Source organism: Spermophilus citellus (genome assembly GCF_964194105.1).
Source record: "Spermophilus citellus genome assembly, chromosome: 15".
Classification (NCBI taxonomy): domain Eukaryota; kingdom Metazoa; phylum Chordata; class Mammalia; order Rodentia; family Sciuridae; genus Spermophilus; species Spermophilus citellus.
In genome coordinates, this window is record NC_138195.1 from 90999944 (window position 1) to 91015547 (window position 15604).

General features: G+C 38.5%; 2 protein-coding genes across 22 annotated transcripts in view; one reads left to right on the top strand and one right to left on the bottom strand.

Moving 5' to 3' along the window:
- Window positions 1-9327, top strand: part of ZRANB1 (zinc finger RANBP2-type containing 1) — a 50990-nt gene extending 41663 nt beyond the window's left edge. For all 5 annotated transcript variants that reach the window (XM_081267432.1, XM_081267429.1, XM_081267431.1 and 2 more), the window contains 6 exons: window positions 1298-1369; window positions 1743-1941; window positions 6083-6203; window positions 7395-7524; window positions 7716-7945; window positions 8898-9327. In XM_081267432.1, the coding sequence (XP_081123558.1) occupies window positions 1298-1369; window positions 1743-1941; window positions 6083-6203; window positions 7395-7524; window positions 7716-7945; window positions 8898-9116 (971 nt within the window). In that variant the 3' untranslated portion in view covers window positions 9117-9327. The remainder of the gene's footprint in view (window positions 1-1297; window positions 1370-1742; window positions 1942-6082; window positions 6204-7394; window positions 7525-7715; window positions 7946-8897) is intronic.
- A 1854-nt stretch (window positions 9328-11181) lies between these two features.
- CTBP2 (C-terminal binding protein 2) overlaps window positions 11182-15604 on the bottom strand; it is a 133266-nt gene continuing 128843 nt past the window's right edge. For all 17 annotated transcript variants that reach the window (XM_081267422.1, XM_081267419.1, XM_081267428.1 and 14 more), the window contains 2 exons: window positions 15352-15469; window positions 11182-13551 (listed from right to left, as the gene is read on the bottom strand). In XM_081267422.1, coding sequence (XP_081123548.1) covers window positions 13371-13551; window positions 15352-15469 — 299 coding nt within the window. In that variant the 3' untranslated portion in view covers window positions 11182-13370. The remainder of the gene's footprint in view (window positions 13552-15351; window positions 15470-15604) is intronic.

Consider the following 15604-nt stretch of genomic DNA (forward strand, 5'->3'; position numbering starts at 1 on the left):
GTTATCTTGTGTAAGCAGAAGGATTAGAACACAGGACTTTTATGGAAAAGAGGTCATTTTTGGATTAAAGATGCTGGCACTCTTGAGATGGCATTGCTTTTCACTAATTACACTGATTTGTATTATATTTGTGAAACAAATTTTTATTTTTCAATAATTGGCTGTTGAGAGAAATCTTCTAGGATGTCTTGTTAGTGGCATTGAATAAATATACCAAAACTCAAAGGCTTGTAAAATAAAAGCTTTCATATGGGATCTGAGTATTTTCAACTTTCATACTCAGATATAAACAGGGGCATTTATAAATGGTAGGTGATAAAAACTGAGTCTTCTAAAATTTGGACAAATATCATTTGAAGTGCACACACACTAACCTAATCCTAAATTATGATTAGATTTTTATTTTGAATTTAAAATGCTTTTTTTGGGGGAGGGGGGTACTGCGGATTGAACTCAAGGTGCTTTGTTACTGAACTACATTCTCAGATTTTAAATTTCTTTTTATTTTGAGATAGAATTTTGGTAAGTTGTTCAGGGTCTTGCTAAATTGTTGTTTCTGCCCGCAAACTTGTGTTCCCCCCTGCCTCTGCTTCCCAAATCTCTGGAATTATAGTTATGTGCCACTCCACTTGGCTGACTTGAAAATGCCTTTAAAAAATATTAAGGATAATTTTTCTTATGGGTACAAGTAACCTGAATAGAGCATAGAGAATTTGAGGAAGATGGCAAAAAGGCTATGTGCCAGAATCATGCTTCATTTACTTTTAAAGAAGATTCAATTTGGAAGTAATATTTTGAACAGAAGTTTCCAGTGTGAGGAGAAGAAAACAACTAAAAGTTGATTTGTAATTATTGGTGCAAATGTTGTTGCAGTTTATTTATTTGTTTTGTTTAGTGTTATGTGCTTAACCACTGAGTCACATCCCCAGCCCTTTTTTATTTTTTATATTGAGATGGGGTCTCACTAGGTTGCTCACAGCCTCACTAAGTTGCTGAGGCTGGCTTCAAATTTGAGATCCTCCTGCCTTAGCCTCCCTACTTGCTGGGATTATATGTGTGCAGCACCATATAATGTTATTTATATTAAGTATATTAAGAAGTTTTGGTAATGAAATACAAAAAGGAAATAATATACCTGTTTTACCTTTCACATGTTACATGTGTTCATTAATAAAAAAAATCTGTTGACCTTCAGTGGAGAGGAAGTTATTTTAGAGGACATGACTATTAGAGGCTACCATAGTTTATCGAATTATGAAATACAAGAATATGTTTTCAGTCTGATTTTCCTTTGTAGATATTGAAGACTTACCCCCAACAGTTCAAGAAAAATTATTTGATGAGGTACTTGATAGAGATGTTCAAAAAGGTAAGCATGTAATTAATGAATGTAATTTACCTTTTATCTGATAAATTAAATTTTGATTTGCTTTGTTAGGGTATGGAGTAGTTTGATGTATTTTTGTTTTAGATTAAAGATGTAAGATCCTTAAATTTCTACTTTACAGTATAAATGTATTTCTGTATTCAACATTTTTTAGAAAATTATAAGGAATTTTGAAGTTGAATAAACTATTCCAGAGTCATGTTTTAACTACTAAAAATCTATTTCAGTTGATCAAATTTATTTAGGTATTTATTAATAAATTACCTTTTTACATGTAAAAGATGGATTCTTCACCCTACTGAATATTTTGTAACCACATAGGCACGAAAATGAATATGTTATTTAAATTCCTCAGAATTAGAAGAAGAATCCCCAATTATAAACTGGTCCTTGGAGTTGGCTACACGTTTGGATAGTCGACTGTATGCCCTTTGGAATCGAACTGCAGGGGACTGCTTACTTGACTCAGTACTACAAGCTACCTGGGGTATTTATGACAAGGACTCGGTGCTTCGGAAAGCCCTGCATGACAGCCTGCATGACTGTTCACATTGGTGAGCTGGCATCCTTCCCTGTTCCACCTGGACTGGATTTGCTGGATCATTTCCTTGTAGTAGTGGGGTACTTTTCTGCTCAGTTTTATTTTCTGAGAAACTGAAGAACAAAACTATTGGGTTTTGGAAATGAAGAGTGGTTGAATACCCCAGTACCCCAGTAGTTTTATACCTTTTATCAGAGGTTTAAAATAGAAACAGATGAAGCTTTAACCTGGAAACAATATTCATTTCCATAAAATAGAAACAGTGTATTTAAACATTTCTAATATAACATTGTTATTTTTATAGACTTAAATACTGATAGGGCTGGGCATAGTTTCGCTCGCCTATAATTCCAGTGACTCAGGAGGCTGAGGCAGAAGAATTGCAAGACTGAAACCAGCCTGAGCAATTTAGTAACTTAGTAAGACAATATCTCAAAAAAGGACTGAGGATGTAGCTCAGTGATAAAGTGCCCCTGGGGTTCAGTCTTCAATACCCCCCTCCAAAAAAAAGATACCACCTTTGCTCATAATTTTGAGTACTTACTGGTATCATATTATCTTCAACTTTAAGAGAATTATGTTATATATAATTATATATTATAAGCTATTTTTCTTCCTGAGGAAGAGACTTATAAAATCCCATTTTGCAAATTTTCAAATCCACAGAAAAGTTTAAAAGATAAAAATCCATGTGATATACCTAATGTCTCTTTTATTTGATTGACCAATTATTAATATTTTGGCACACGTGCTTCATCTGTTTAAGTGCTACCCTGTACTGATTTTTTTTGACATCAAAATTTTACCCTTCATTATTTCAACATGCACCTTTTCAGAACAAGAATATTCTCCTGCAACATTATGAAACCTAAGAAAATCAACATTGATTTGGTTGTCTAGCATATAGTCCACTGTCAAATTTCTCTATAGTTGTCTCAAAATGTCCTTTATATTTTAACCTAGGATCTAGTCAGTCAAGTCTTGTTATTCTTGAAGTATAAATTCACTCGTGTTATCAAGCACAAGAGACAATTTTGTGATTTTCCTACCCTAAGTATTTTCTTGGTTCTGTGAATATATTATCTCACTTAGCTATCATTTCATAGGTAATAAAATTGAGATTCAAAGAACCTAGCATAATGCAATATAGTAAAAAGTTTGTGATTGCCTGAAAAAAAAACAAAATAGCTCCCTGACTGGCAAGCCTATATGTAAACCTTGACTGGATATATAATATGCTAAAAAAGAATTTTGTCACCCAGGCAGATGGTTTAGTCCGTTAGTCTTTGTCCAGGAAAGAGGGCTTTGTGCCTTTCAGGAGAGGTGGGTACTATATGGATTGATATGGTAGTATGGGCAAGACCATTCCTATGATGAGGGGGATTCATCAGGTTAGGTAAGCCTGATGCCATTAAATGTTCAGTTTTCCTAGCCTGTCTTTGTCAGATTGTATCTTTATCAAGCAGTAGTCTGGTGATTATTTGGCCTGCCTTTGAGAGGATGAGAATGGTCTAATTCCCATGATGGCAGTTATTGGCTCTGTGGTTTTACAGATCTGCCTTATGGGTTTGGTTAATGCGACTGCCCTATAAGGTTGATTTGTGTTATTCCTTGGTATTGATGAAGTCTAGTTTCCTAGCTGGAACAGCAAGCAGATCTGGACTGTGATCAGTCTACAACTTTGCAAATGCCCTTTTAAAAAAGCCTTGTAATTTTTTTCACTGATGGTAACACCATGATCTTGTTGTAAGGTTGAAAGTATCTTGTAAATTTCAGCAGATGATGTTTTTTCCTAATTGTTTTTTTCTTTCTTTCTTTTCTTTGGGGTTCCAGGGATTGAACTCGGGTGCACTCAACTGCTGAGCCACATCCCTAACCCTATTTTGTATTTTATTTAGAGACAGGGTCTCACTGAGTTACTTAGTGTCTCGCTTTTGCTGAGGCTGGCTTTAAACTCTGGATCCTCCTGCCTCAGCCTCCCAAGCTGCTGGGATTAGAGGTTTGTGCCACCACATCTGGCTCCTAATTGGTTTTTGTTGTTGTTGTTTTGAGGTTAGTAATAATAACTTTGGGCCAACTCAGAGCTGGCAGTCAGTGATTTCTGGATTGGAGTTGCTGTCAGTATTTGTATTAGGACTGGACTTCTTAGGTATTTCTGAGTCATTTGAAGTTGTCAGTGTAGCACAGAGATAGGCAGAAATAGAGTACTGTATGTAATCTGAACGAGAAACAAGGCTGTTTGCTTATAGCCACCAGGAAGTGTTGGAGCAGAACTTTCACTAAGTTGTCCTCACTCTGAAAGGATGCTTCAGGAGTTGGGATCCAGAACTGTCATATGGACAGGATTCCCAAAACCACATTCTCGGGTGCCTGCCCTGAGATGTCTTTGCCTAGTGTTTCAGAGTTCAGGAATAGAATGTTGCATAGAGTGCAGTAATCACAGGATCATGCTTATGTTATTCGAAGGGTAGAGTTGGGGGTGAAGATTATGTAACAAAGAGAAAAGGGGTTCATTGACAATTCTGTTTACTGAGCTCAGCACTTCAGGAGGTAGAATGAGACAGGGTGAGAAGTCTAGGGTCTTGGAGGAGGCAACCCATTGTATATGGGCGCTTCTTAAGCCGCTGTTTGCCTAGGTGCCCTTTTTATCTGTGAAGTTCTGTTGGATATCCATGATTTGAGCTGACTTGAGTTCTCAAGACTGAATGTACAACATTGTACTTGCCTTTCATTGACATGTCAGTACAGTTTCTCAGAGGAATGTTTGGGGGTAATTAATATAAATAAAAGTTTAGTACAAGTCTTTTAGAATGATTACTATTTTGTTATTTGGTAGAATTATCTTCAGCTTGGAGTTGTGACATTTTTCAGGGTAAACTGCCAGAAATGCTGGTTGGAAGTAAACAAATAAATAATGCATGTAACTGTGCTCTTTCCAAATACTTGTAGTTAGTACCTGTGCTATCATGTGGATAGATACAGTTGCATGAAAATATTAAAAGTAAGACTAAAATGTCTTTAAAAAAATTTTTTTTTTAAAGAGAGAGTGAGAGAGGAGAGAGAGAGAGAGAGAGAGAGAGAATTTTTAATATTTATTTTTTAGTTCTCGGCGGACACAACATCTTTGTTGGTATGTGGTGCTGAGGATCGAACCCGGGCCGCACGCATGCCAGGCGAGCGCGCTACGGCTTGAGCCACATCCCCAGCCCTTTAAAAAATTTTTAAGGAGCTGGGGATGTGGCTCACTAGTAGAGTGCTTAAAGTGTGCAAGTTTCTGGGTTTAATTTCTACCACTCCAAAAAACAATGACCTAAGCTTGAAAATCGGTTTAGAATTCAAACAGTGCATTAAAGATGAACATGTTTTAAACACATTTTTTGCTCTGTATCTTTATTTTATTCATTTTTTTAATGTGGTGCTGAGAATTGAACCCAGTGCCTCACACATGCTAGTAAGCACTACCACTGAGCCACAACCCCAGCCCTGAACATACTTAAATGGCTATTTCACTTTAGAGGTTTTGACTAACTTATTTTGTAAGACTAAACCAACATTTTGAGCATAATTGTTTCTGGTTTTTGTTAATTTTATACTTGATATAAAGAAAAAGCATACTTTTTTTTATTAGTAGTAATATAGTCTGCCAGTGACCCACTAATTGACTAGGTTGAGATATTTAAAAGGCTAGATAGTATAAAGAAGGAATTGTTTTTTAGTTTTGTTGATTTTTTTTTTTAATTAAGTGATCATCAGATTTGATTTTATAGAAAGAAATCTCACGGCACTGATCTTGATATTTTTATAAATATGGGATATTTCCTGTTTACAAAAGTAGTGATATAACAGTGGACAAATGTGACTTCTTTGTGTATAGGCTCAGATGATGATTGTCTTTTTTTTTAACTTGTAAACTGGTAATAGAAAATTGAAAGTAATTGTTCTCTTCACTCGTGTTTGGTGAAAATTTGGTGGGTGGCAGATCAAATTTTGGCTGAAGATATTTTAAAAGATGTCTGCTAACAGAATGGGAGCATTTTTAATTTGAAAAAGATATTGCAAATAATGTAAAATTGGTCTATGAATTGCCTTAAGATTACATTAAAGAAATATTTAAAGGTAGAGTTTATAGAAGGTTTCTTGTTTTAACTGTGTAGGTTTTATACACGCTGGAAAGATTGGGAATCCTGGTATTCTCAGAGCTTTGGTTTACATTTTTCCTTAAGAGAAGAACAGTGGCAAGAAGACTGGGCATTTATCCTCTCTCTTGCTAGTCAGGTAAGCAAGGCTTGTCTATGAGAAAGGTAAGCCATGTAGTCAAAGTTCCTGATTTGCTTGGGCAAACCATATTGGGATAATGTGGTACAAGGAAAAGTGCTTGACTTGGCACCAGTCAACTTGGGTTTTAGGCGTGACTGCTATTAAATACATGAGCATAGGAAGTCCCCACTGCAGAATTTTGAGTAACAGATGTTATATCAAGTCAAAACGAAAAGTTGTGCAGTGATCTCGAGCACCCTGTTCTTGAGGTTGCTTTCCATATGCCTATTTTACTTACCTATAGGTTAGGTGAGACCTTACCAGGATCCCTTAACCAATGACAGGTGCTTACACGGTGGAGCTGAGCTGTCAGGCCCTGAGGAAGGAAGTGTACATTCTTCAGAATGCTCCCCAGTGGTGAGGCTGTACCCAGGAGATAGATATAGGCAAAGGAAAAGGTGCAGTCTGGCTTATTCTGAATTAATTGCCACTGGCAGGACTGACTTCTAATTGATGCAGGAGTGAACTTTTCCTGATAATTTTACTTGCACATTCTTTAATAGATGAGATTGGTTGGTTCAGTGTGGTGTGTCCATAGCCTGACACACTTATTAAACTCTTGGTTTCATGCTAATTTTATTTTTATTTTGTGAGGTATATTCAGCATAATAAACCACAAAGTCAAGATACATGCATAATAGTTCATTCGGACGTTGGGCCATTTGAGGGCTCACAGTGACCAATTAACATCTAACATGTAAATTGGCCATGTGTTGTCAGCATCACTAACTCTGGAAGATAAACCTATTGGATATGACAATTTAAGTTAGGTGTTACTTCCATTTAATGATTTATGACATAAAGCTCACTGTTTTCTTGTTGTAAGTTAGTCCTTTCACAGTTAATCAGGATGTGATCACAGGAAGCTCCCTTGCTGTTTGAGTCTGTTTCCCAAGATTGAAGGAGTTGTGAGCCTGGATAGTAAAGGGACTTCTTAAAATGTGTATCCTCATTTATTAGGTTTGTGAGTGGGTAGTGAATAATACCTATGTTTATTAAGGTTTTTTTTGCTTTGACTTGCCAATATTGTTTTTCTTAAAAAATGGACTGAAAGTCATACTGTGAAGATAGTGTTGCTTTTTATATATCACTTTTCCAGGATTGGTAATGTTTTAAAGAAAAAATGCCTTTTTTTGTTGTTCTGTACAGCCTGGAGCAAGTTTGGAACAGACACACATTTTTGTCCTTGCCCATATTCTTAGACGACCAATTATAGTTTATGGAGTAAAATATTATAAGAGTTTCCGGGGAGAAACTTTAGGATATACTCGGTTTCAAGGTAAGCCATTATTCTAGAGCATTTCAGAAGTTTTTTTTTTTTTTTTTACTATGATGATGTAATTTGCACCATATCCTTAAGCAGTCATTTATGGGGGAGGTGGTCAGAGTGACTCTTGGCTACCAGCAATAACAGTGGCCATGGGAAATGAGAGGTATTCACCATTGTGATTTTCTTTTGCCTTTTCCCAGGAGTCTATCTGCCTTTGTTGTGGGAACAGAGTTTTTGTTGGAAAAGTCCTATTGCTCTGGGGTACACAAGGGGCCACTTCTCTGCTTTGGTTGCCATGGAAAACGATGGCTATGGCAACCGAGGTGCTGGTGCTAACTTGAACACCGATGATGATGTCACCATCACGTTTTTGCCTCTGGTTGACAGTGAAAGAAAGCTGCTCCATGTGCATTTTCTTTCTGCACAGGAGGTAAGCAGCATGTTTCTTCTGTTAACACAAGTAGTAAGCTTAGTAGCAGAATCCAGTCTCTGGTGCCTTTCAGGTGTGGTTTTATCTGTACTGCTAGATACATTTCTGAATGTGGTTGTAATGATTGCAGCTTTCTGTAAATACTAGTTGGTCAGACGTTGAAATTATCATTTCAAAACTCCTTTGTGGGAGCATAGCAAGGAATTTGAAAAAGCAAGACTGAGGGATTTGTGAGTTAATAGGGTCATGGGTGAAGTGAATCTTCCAGTTTGGAGGAATAGAATTCTAAGAATCGCAGGGCCAGTTACATTAAGGGGAAGAAGGTAAGGAGGAAAGAGAGGATAGGTGACAAGGTGAGGTGATAAGGGTGAGATGGGAAGCCAGCAGCCAGTGTGCCCAGAAGAGGAACACTGATTAGCCAAGGCTAGTTGCCTGGGGCACAATGCCTTATGGATACAGGCACAAACAAGCACATGTAAATCGAGCAGGGGAGGTGGTGAGAAAGTACAAAAGAACACTCTCTCAGAAAACTCGTATTCTTGTGAAATTATTGGTCTTTTATTCAGTGAACTAGTAATGATCATAGAATGTTCATAATCACAACATTGAAGGGAAAAAATTAAATACAAGAAAGACCACAGTCTGTAATTTAAACCTGTTCATAATTTACTAAGTAAACTTACCTTGTTAGGTGTTTGAAGCTGTGACTTTTTTGGTGATTTGTTTGCCTTTTGCTATCCTGTGAAACAAATGATCTTTTGGGATGTTTTTCCCTCTGGCCTTTTCTGATTATTTCCCCACTGACATATGTTAAATTTAATTAAGACTTAGTTTTATGAGGTTGAAAACATGTTAAAAGTTTGTTGCTTTGGCCTAATTGTCTTACCAGCTGTAGGTTGCTGTCAAATCTCTGATGTTGTATTTTCCCCTTTTCTTCACATTCCTCTAAAAGCTAGGTAATGAGGAACAGCAAGAAAAACTGCTCAGGGAGTGGCTGGACTGCTGTGTGACTGAAGGGGGAGTTCTGGTAGCTATGCAGAAAAGCTCTCGCCGGCGGAATCACCCCCTGGTCACACAGATGGTAGAAAAATGGCTTGACCGCTACCGGCAGATCCGGCCTTGTACATCCCTATCTGATGGAGAGGAAGATGAAGATGATGAAGATGAATGAAGAAAAACTTATGGAGCAGAAGACCAAGGCATCAGAATCTGTGATGACCCCCAAGTTAGCTTGGTGCTCCAAGCAGAGTGTATAGCATGAAATGAACCAAATCTGGCAGGATCTGCTCAGAAGTATTTTTCTGATCCACACCCAGTGGAGATAATTAATGCATCTGCTGCATGAGGAAAGAGAACTGGTTGAACTACAGTTTGTATAAAAACTAATTTTATTAAGACAGAACTTTTTTCTTTCAAATTGTAAATCTGTCTATAATTGTAATGCATGTGGTTGTGTAAGAAATTGTGTAATAGGAAAAGTTGTACCAGCATCTTCATATTGAGAAAACTTTTTTCCAGCATGGGCACTTACAAAAAAGCACATGGCAGACCACTCTTATTCCTTTGAGATGTTCTCTTCATTAGAACCTGGCATTCTATTTTCACCTTAAAAGATCCATTTTACATTTAGTCTGAGATCTGAAAACTTTGTACAAATTGTCCACAGCAAAACATAAAAATAAATAAGCTTATATTTTATTAATTTAGTTCCTGTTGTGCCCAATAAAATCAAACCTTTTAGGAACAAACTACAAGAAAAGCTAATAATCTTTGAGTGAACTTCATAGCTTCCTTGGAGAGTTTTTAGTTTCAAATTTGTCATTTTTAGGTTTTATGATTTGCTCCTTTGAGCATTTAGATACTTGTGGACTTGTCTGGAAGAATGCCCTGAAGTGAATGTTCTTGCCCCAGACTCTGGGCAGCAGTTGGGAAGGGAAGGGAGCAGGCTCACTTCTCACTGAGTAGATTGTGTCAAATTTGTTCCCTTCAGCTCCATCCACATTGTTCTACTCCTAAATTGCCATGCAGAGAACCTTTGGATTCTTCCCATCTCCTGTTATCACCTTTGCTCTAAGCAAATGCTGTTAGGAGGCCGTGCCTTTGCTTAGACTGATTGGGAATACTATTCAGTGCAGAATAAAGATTTTAAAAAATGCAATAAGGTGGTAAGTGCATTGTATGAATTCTCTTTAAGTCCAAGAACTCTTGCATGTTGGTTAATTGTGGCCATTCTTATTATTTAATAAGTTAAATTATTATGTAGAAAAACTTTCTATGAAAAGTATTATTTGACCACTTCAGGTATACATTCATTCAGTACTGGGTAAAAATTTCGGATCTCAGGAACACCAGACTTAGTTTCCTGACAAGCACTTTGTAACTATTGATATGACAAGGAATTTGCAAAGAAGCAAATAACATAGACACATTTTAACTTTCCTTTGATGAAAAGGCTGTGAGAACCTTTTAATATTTGCTTCCTGTTTAGATGGTATTGAAATGTGCACATCTTCAAATTTGATGCTGGAATACTAAAAACAGAAAAATACCCATGACCTGTCATGTCTTTGGTTCTTTCTCCTCTCCAAACACTCAGTAAAGTGTTCCCAGGATGGGATCATTTTTGCTGCATGCTAAAACCTGCGAGGAAGAGTCATGTTTGCAGTATGATTCCATATCAATGAATTTTGGTATATTACAATAATGGTGAATGTACTGTCCCAAGTGGTTACTGTCTTACAAATTGTGGTTTCCCTTTTCCTTTGTAATCAAGTTTTTAGAAGCAGGGGCCATCATTCTGAGTGCTTAGAATAGCATCTGTAGTTAACTGTTCTTCATGGATAAGGAGGATCCTTCAGGGGTCACAGATCCTGTTCTAGTTGTTTGGCCACCTCACTTGGGAAGGCAGAGTGCCTAAGAGAGGCATTAGGAAAGCATCTGGTCTCTGGGGTCTGCATTGCACTCATTGTTGAGCTGCTAGGTGTCCTTTCCCCAGAGTTCTCTATTTATTTATGATTAGTTTGATGGGTACAACATTCTTCCCTGTGGGAAAGCATTATATCTGGTTCCATTTTCTAGGTTTCAGACAGGAAAAGGGGCTTTAAGTGGTTTTCACAACAGACTGGTTGGCTGTTAAAGGCCAAATGCTATATTAAGCTCTTGAACTATTCAACAGCCATAATTTTCCTGAGATAGAGTGGCAAAGATTATATATGGCTGGGTAACAGACATAAATGTAATGCCTGAATTGTGTGGACTTAACTTTATGGTTTTTTTTCTAGGGTAAAATCAGTATGGTGTCTTCTATTCTTGTTCTTCTTTGGATTCAATTATATAATAATTTCCAAAGAACTGTCTGAGCAACTGAAATCTAATTAAACAAAACCCAGGCACACCACGGATTCACCTGCCTTTTTTCTATTTGACTCTTAGTCTCATCCCATCCCATTCTGAACATGTGAAGGTAAAATAACTTGTGCACAAATGGTTGGGGTCTTTTTGTGCATTTCAACATCTGTTTGGTAAGTGGTTATAAAGACAGTTATTTGACCTATTGTTTTGGGAAGCTGTCTCCCATGGGAGTTTAAGGTAGTTTCACAGCAGAGTAGGGATGGGGTTGCCACCTACCAGAGTGATAAGAGAAGGCCAGGGAGGGTGATGCCTTACCACAGGATGTTTTGGGTTGTGACTTTATGGTTCAGTGGTAGAGCGCTTACCTAGCGTTTGAGCAGAGCACAGCAAACAGTTTTCTAACCAGAAGAGAAGGATAAGAAAAAGCTCAGAGGGAGTTTGACCTTGGAATTGTGGGCCTTCATATTACTATTTAAAAAGAAAGATCCCTTAAACGAACTATATGGTTCTCAGAGTAATATTTCTTTGTAAATCAGTTCTTATTGTCATTGGCATGCGTGAGCCAGTTCTAGTTTTGGGTCGATTAAGACCGAATTTCTTCAACAGCTTTTTTCTGGAATTGACTTCGTTCTGGTGCAGTGTTGCATCTTGAAGGGTTAGATGATTTAACAGTGATGGGCTTGTGTGAGGTCTTGCTCTATTGGGTAAATGCTGTAGCACATGAGGTAATTGTCAGCATTTGAATCTGGTAATGGAATAGGTAGGTAGAACCTTGGAGTAACAAAGAGTTGGGAATTGGCGAACAATGCAGTTACCTCTAAACATCTCAAGTAGAGAACTTTTACATTGGTGAGATGTACTTGAATTTCAGAGCTTAGCAGAAATTTTAATTACTTTTTATTGAAAACTGCACTGAACGCTAAATGTTCACCTTTTACAATAAACAAGTACAGTAACGGTAACTCACACTAAAACAAAACATACTTCTGATAGCCATTTTTCCTTTTGGGACAGGTTAAAGTTTTTCTTTTGTCACAAAAACAGGAATGTACCTATACAAAGGCTCAAAATAGGCCATCTTTTTAAACAAAAAGGCAATGATTCACAAAAGACTATGAATAGAACATGTAACTAGTTGATACAAATCTAATAGGATTTGTTAAAATCAGTCACATCTAATAACACATCTGAAGTGTTCTTGTATAAAATATCACGTGAAGAAAAGAATTTATCAATGTCTAAAAAAGTGGGTTTGTTCATAGACAATCTGACAAGTTACCATAAAAAGTGTTTCCTGAGACATAAGGAAATGCAACATTATTCTTGAACCCTTAGCAGTTCAAGACTTTCCACTCAATAAAATAGCTGAGGATCTGAAACTGAGAAAATATATTTGAGTACAAACAGCTTGTGAAACTTAATACTTTTTTCTTTTTTCTTTTTTTTTCTTTTTTGCATCATCAGAGGGTACAACTGAACTTACAACCAACTTGCCTGCTCGGTATGCAGTTCAGCTGTGAGGGAGACACTTCTGTACAGGAGCCTGTACTGTCTTCAATCCTATGCGTGCAGGTGTCTAACACAGGCAAACAGTTTTTTCCCCATTTTGTAGCAATTTTGTCTTCCTATTAGCAAAAAGAGGTAACAAGCCCCTGTAGACCAAAGGGACTAGAGTCATAAGATGGGGATTTCCTCTTAATATTTTTTTATTTTGATGTTTGGAACTCTTGATGCAACATTCTAGAGCAAGGTGCTCAGGACCTGCTGTGCCCAAGGAACTGATAAAGGAAAAAGCTCTATTTATTCTTTGTGATTTGATGCACAGATGGAAAACTTAACACACAATAACAGAAGTTGGTCGTTAATAAATCAACGTCCTATTCTTTCAGCGCTTCCGGAAGCAGACGACATCTTCAGTTTTCTAGCTCTTGTAGCTTTTAACACTGCAACACCAACGATGCATATGTCCAGGGTCAGTTAAAAAGACTGTCAAATTCCTTCTCTTTTAGTTCATCCATTTTCACTGTCTCTTGGTCCCAAGTTTATCTGAATGATTACCTTTCAGCATTCTCTGCTATTGCTCGTTGGGGTGCTCTCGATTGTCCCCATGTTTTGTAGGCTGGTTGGGAGAGGGAGCTTGGGAAGGGTGTGCCACCGTGGGGAGGTTGTGAGTCACCGGGATGCCTCCAGGGATGATCCCTTCCATGGCTGCAGGAAGTCCTCCCGGAGCCACGCCTACTATGCCCGGCGGATACCTAAGGAGCACATGGAAAAGGGGCCTTGAGTGAGCAGAGTGCCTAAAAAGCTCTTGGCCCTTCAGGTATTACAGGAAATTTGTTGTCCTCTACCCTTAGGGGTGGATTGGGGGGAATAATCACAACATTAGACCTTTAGTTTTGTGGCTTATAAGTATGGGCAAATACCTATCCATGTTGTGATACCTATGCAGGCTCTGAATTTTCTGGCTGACTTAGGAAAGTGTTCTCTAGTTGGGTTGATTTTGTGATTTGCCAACAGATTGTGAAGTACTATCGGAAAAAGCAAGTGTGGCTGTTAATATTGACTGAGTGTTTCTTTTCCCAAGCCTTCTGTTCAAATTCTAATCCCCAAGGTGGTGGTACTAGGATTTAGAACCTTTGGGAAGACTTCTCGTGAGTCAGATAAGTACCCCAGTCAGCTCCCTTATGTGGACATGGAGAGAAGCTGGTAACTCTCACCAGAACCCAAGCTTGCTGGCTGGCACCTTGTCCTGACAGCCTCCAAAACTGAGAAATTTGTGGTTTGGAAGCCACTGGTCATTTTATTAGTGGCACATACTCTCAAGTTGCTGCTCTTGTGAACTGGGACAACAGCAGCAAACTGGTAACCTGCTGTTAGCTCAACTCCTGCCATTTTATGCATGCCGAGATATGGGCTCACGTTACATTGCAGGCAGGACACACAGTTCTTAGGCACAAGGTGACAATACATTTAAAGGGGATATATAGGTGCTTCAGAATGAGTGTCCCTCACCAAGCTGCCAGGCCCTGTAGGCCCTGGTTGCCACAGTTAAACTGCTAAGGAATCCCTAGGGTCTCCAGGGCCTTGATTGTTGGGTTCTTTGGCAGCTCTTGACCTTTAGAGCACATATGTAATGTTCAGAGCCTTTGAGGGTGAGCCACCAACAGGAGTGAATTTGATTCTGGTTCAGAGATGGGCATAAGCGGTGACGTGACACTTCAAAGTGCTTATGAGGCAGAGCCATGTGACCTGGAAGTAGCTACAAGCAGCAATGTCTGGAGAGACTTTCAGAGGAGGGGCTACTGACTGTTATTGAGTAAAGGCCCGGGAGGCTCCTGACCACCTTGGCCATAAATGCAAGTGCTGCCAAGGGTGGGAGGTCCCAGGTTAGAGCAAGGCTGCAGCTCTTCCTGTGGTGTTTCATTTTGCTGAAACCCAGGGTGGGGAAGGGGACAGAAGACAGGACATTACTGCTCTCTTCTGTCCACCCCCAGTAGTCACACTGATTATTCAAACTGCGTGCATTTTCCCCCCACCCCCTTTCTGGGGATATGACCCAGGGACACTTGACTTGCTATATCACTGGCCATTTTTGAAAGTTACTGAAGCTGACCTTAAACTTGTGATACTACCTCAGTGTCCCAAGTCACTGGGATTACAGCCATGCACCTAGTTCAAATTGCATATATTCTACTTATTATTGATTGTGTGTAGAAAAGGCTATTGTCCCTAGTTGATTTTCACATTCTTTTACAAGAATAAACAGGCCTTTCCCCTTGACAGTTTGTTCTTCTAGAAACAGATTTTACAGTGGCTTCAGGAGAAGGAGAGATTCCTGGCATGGTGGTCATACCAGTTTGAGTGACCGTTTCCTTCAAGTTGTGTTTATTCTATGGGATTTGGCATCAAAAGTGAGGATAATGTACACAATTCCCAATAAAAGGCTGATTTTTCTTTATTACCAAAATCACTGCAAGTTTGGGCTTTTCTTGCCTCCTTTTGTCCCCAAGAGCACAATGCTAGTAGTTCAAGACAAATTCAGTTTCTCTTCTCACCTGTATGTGGCACCATTGAGCTCAGGATGAATTGCTTGCTGGTCTATTACTGACCAAGGAGCTGATGTGACAAAGAATTCCTTGTTGACACAGTTTCTTAAGCTTTCTGGGATGCGACCTGGAGATAAGAGGGTTAAAATTAATCATTCATGTGCAAAGAGTGCAGTCACAGTGAGTTCAATATTACTTGGAGGCTTATGGTGCAGAGAGCCTTCAGCTGGATGAACCTCCCGCCCATCTCTGGGGGTCGCCC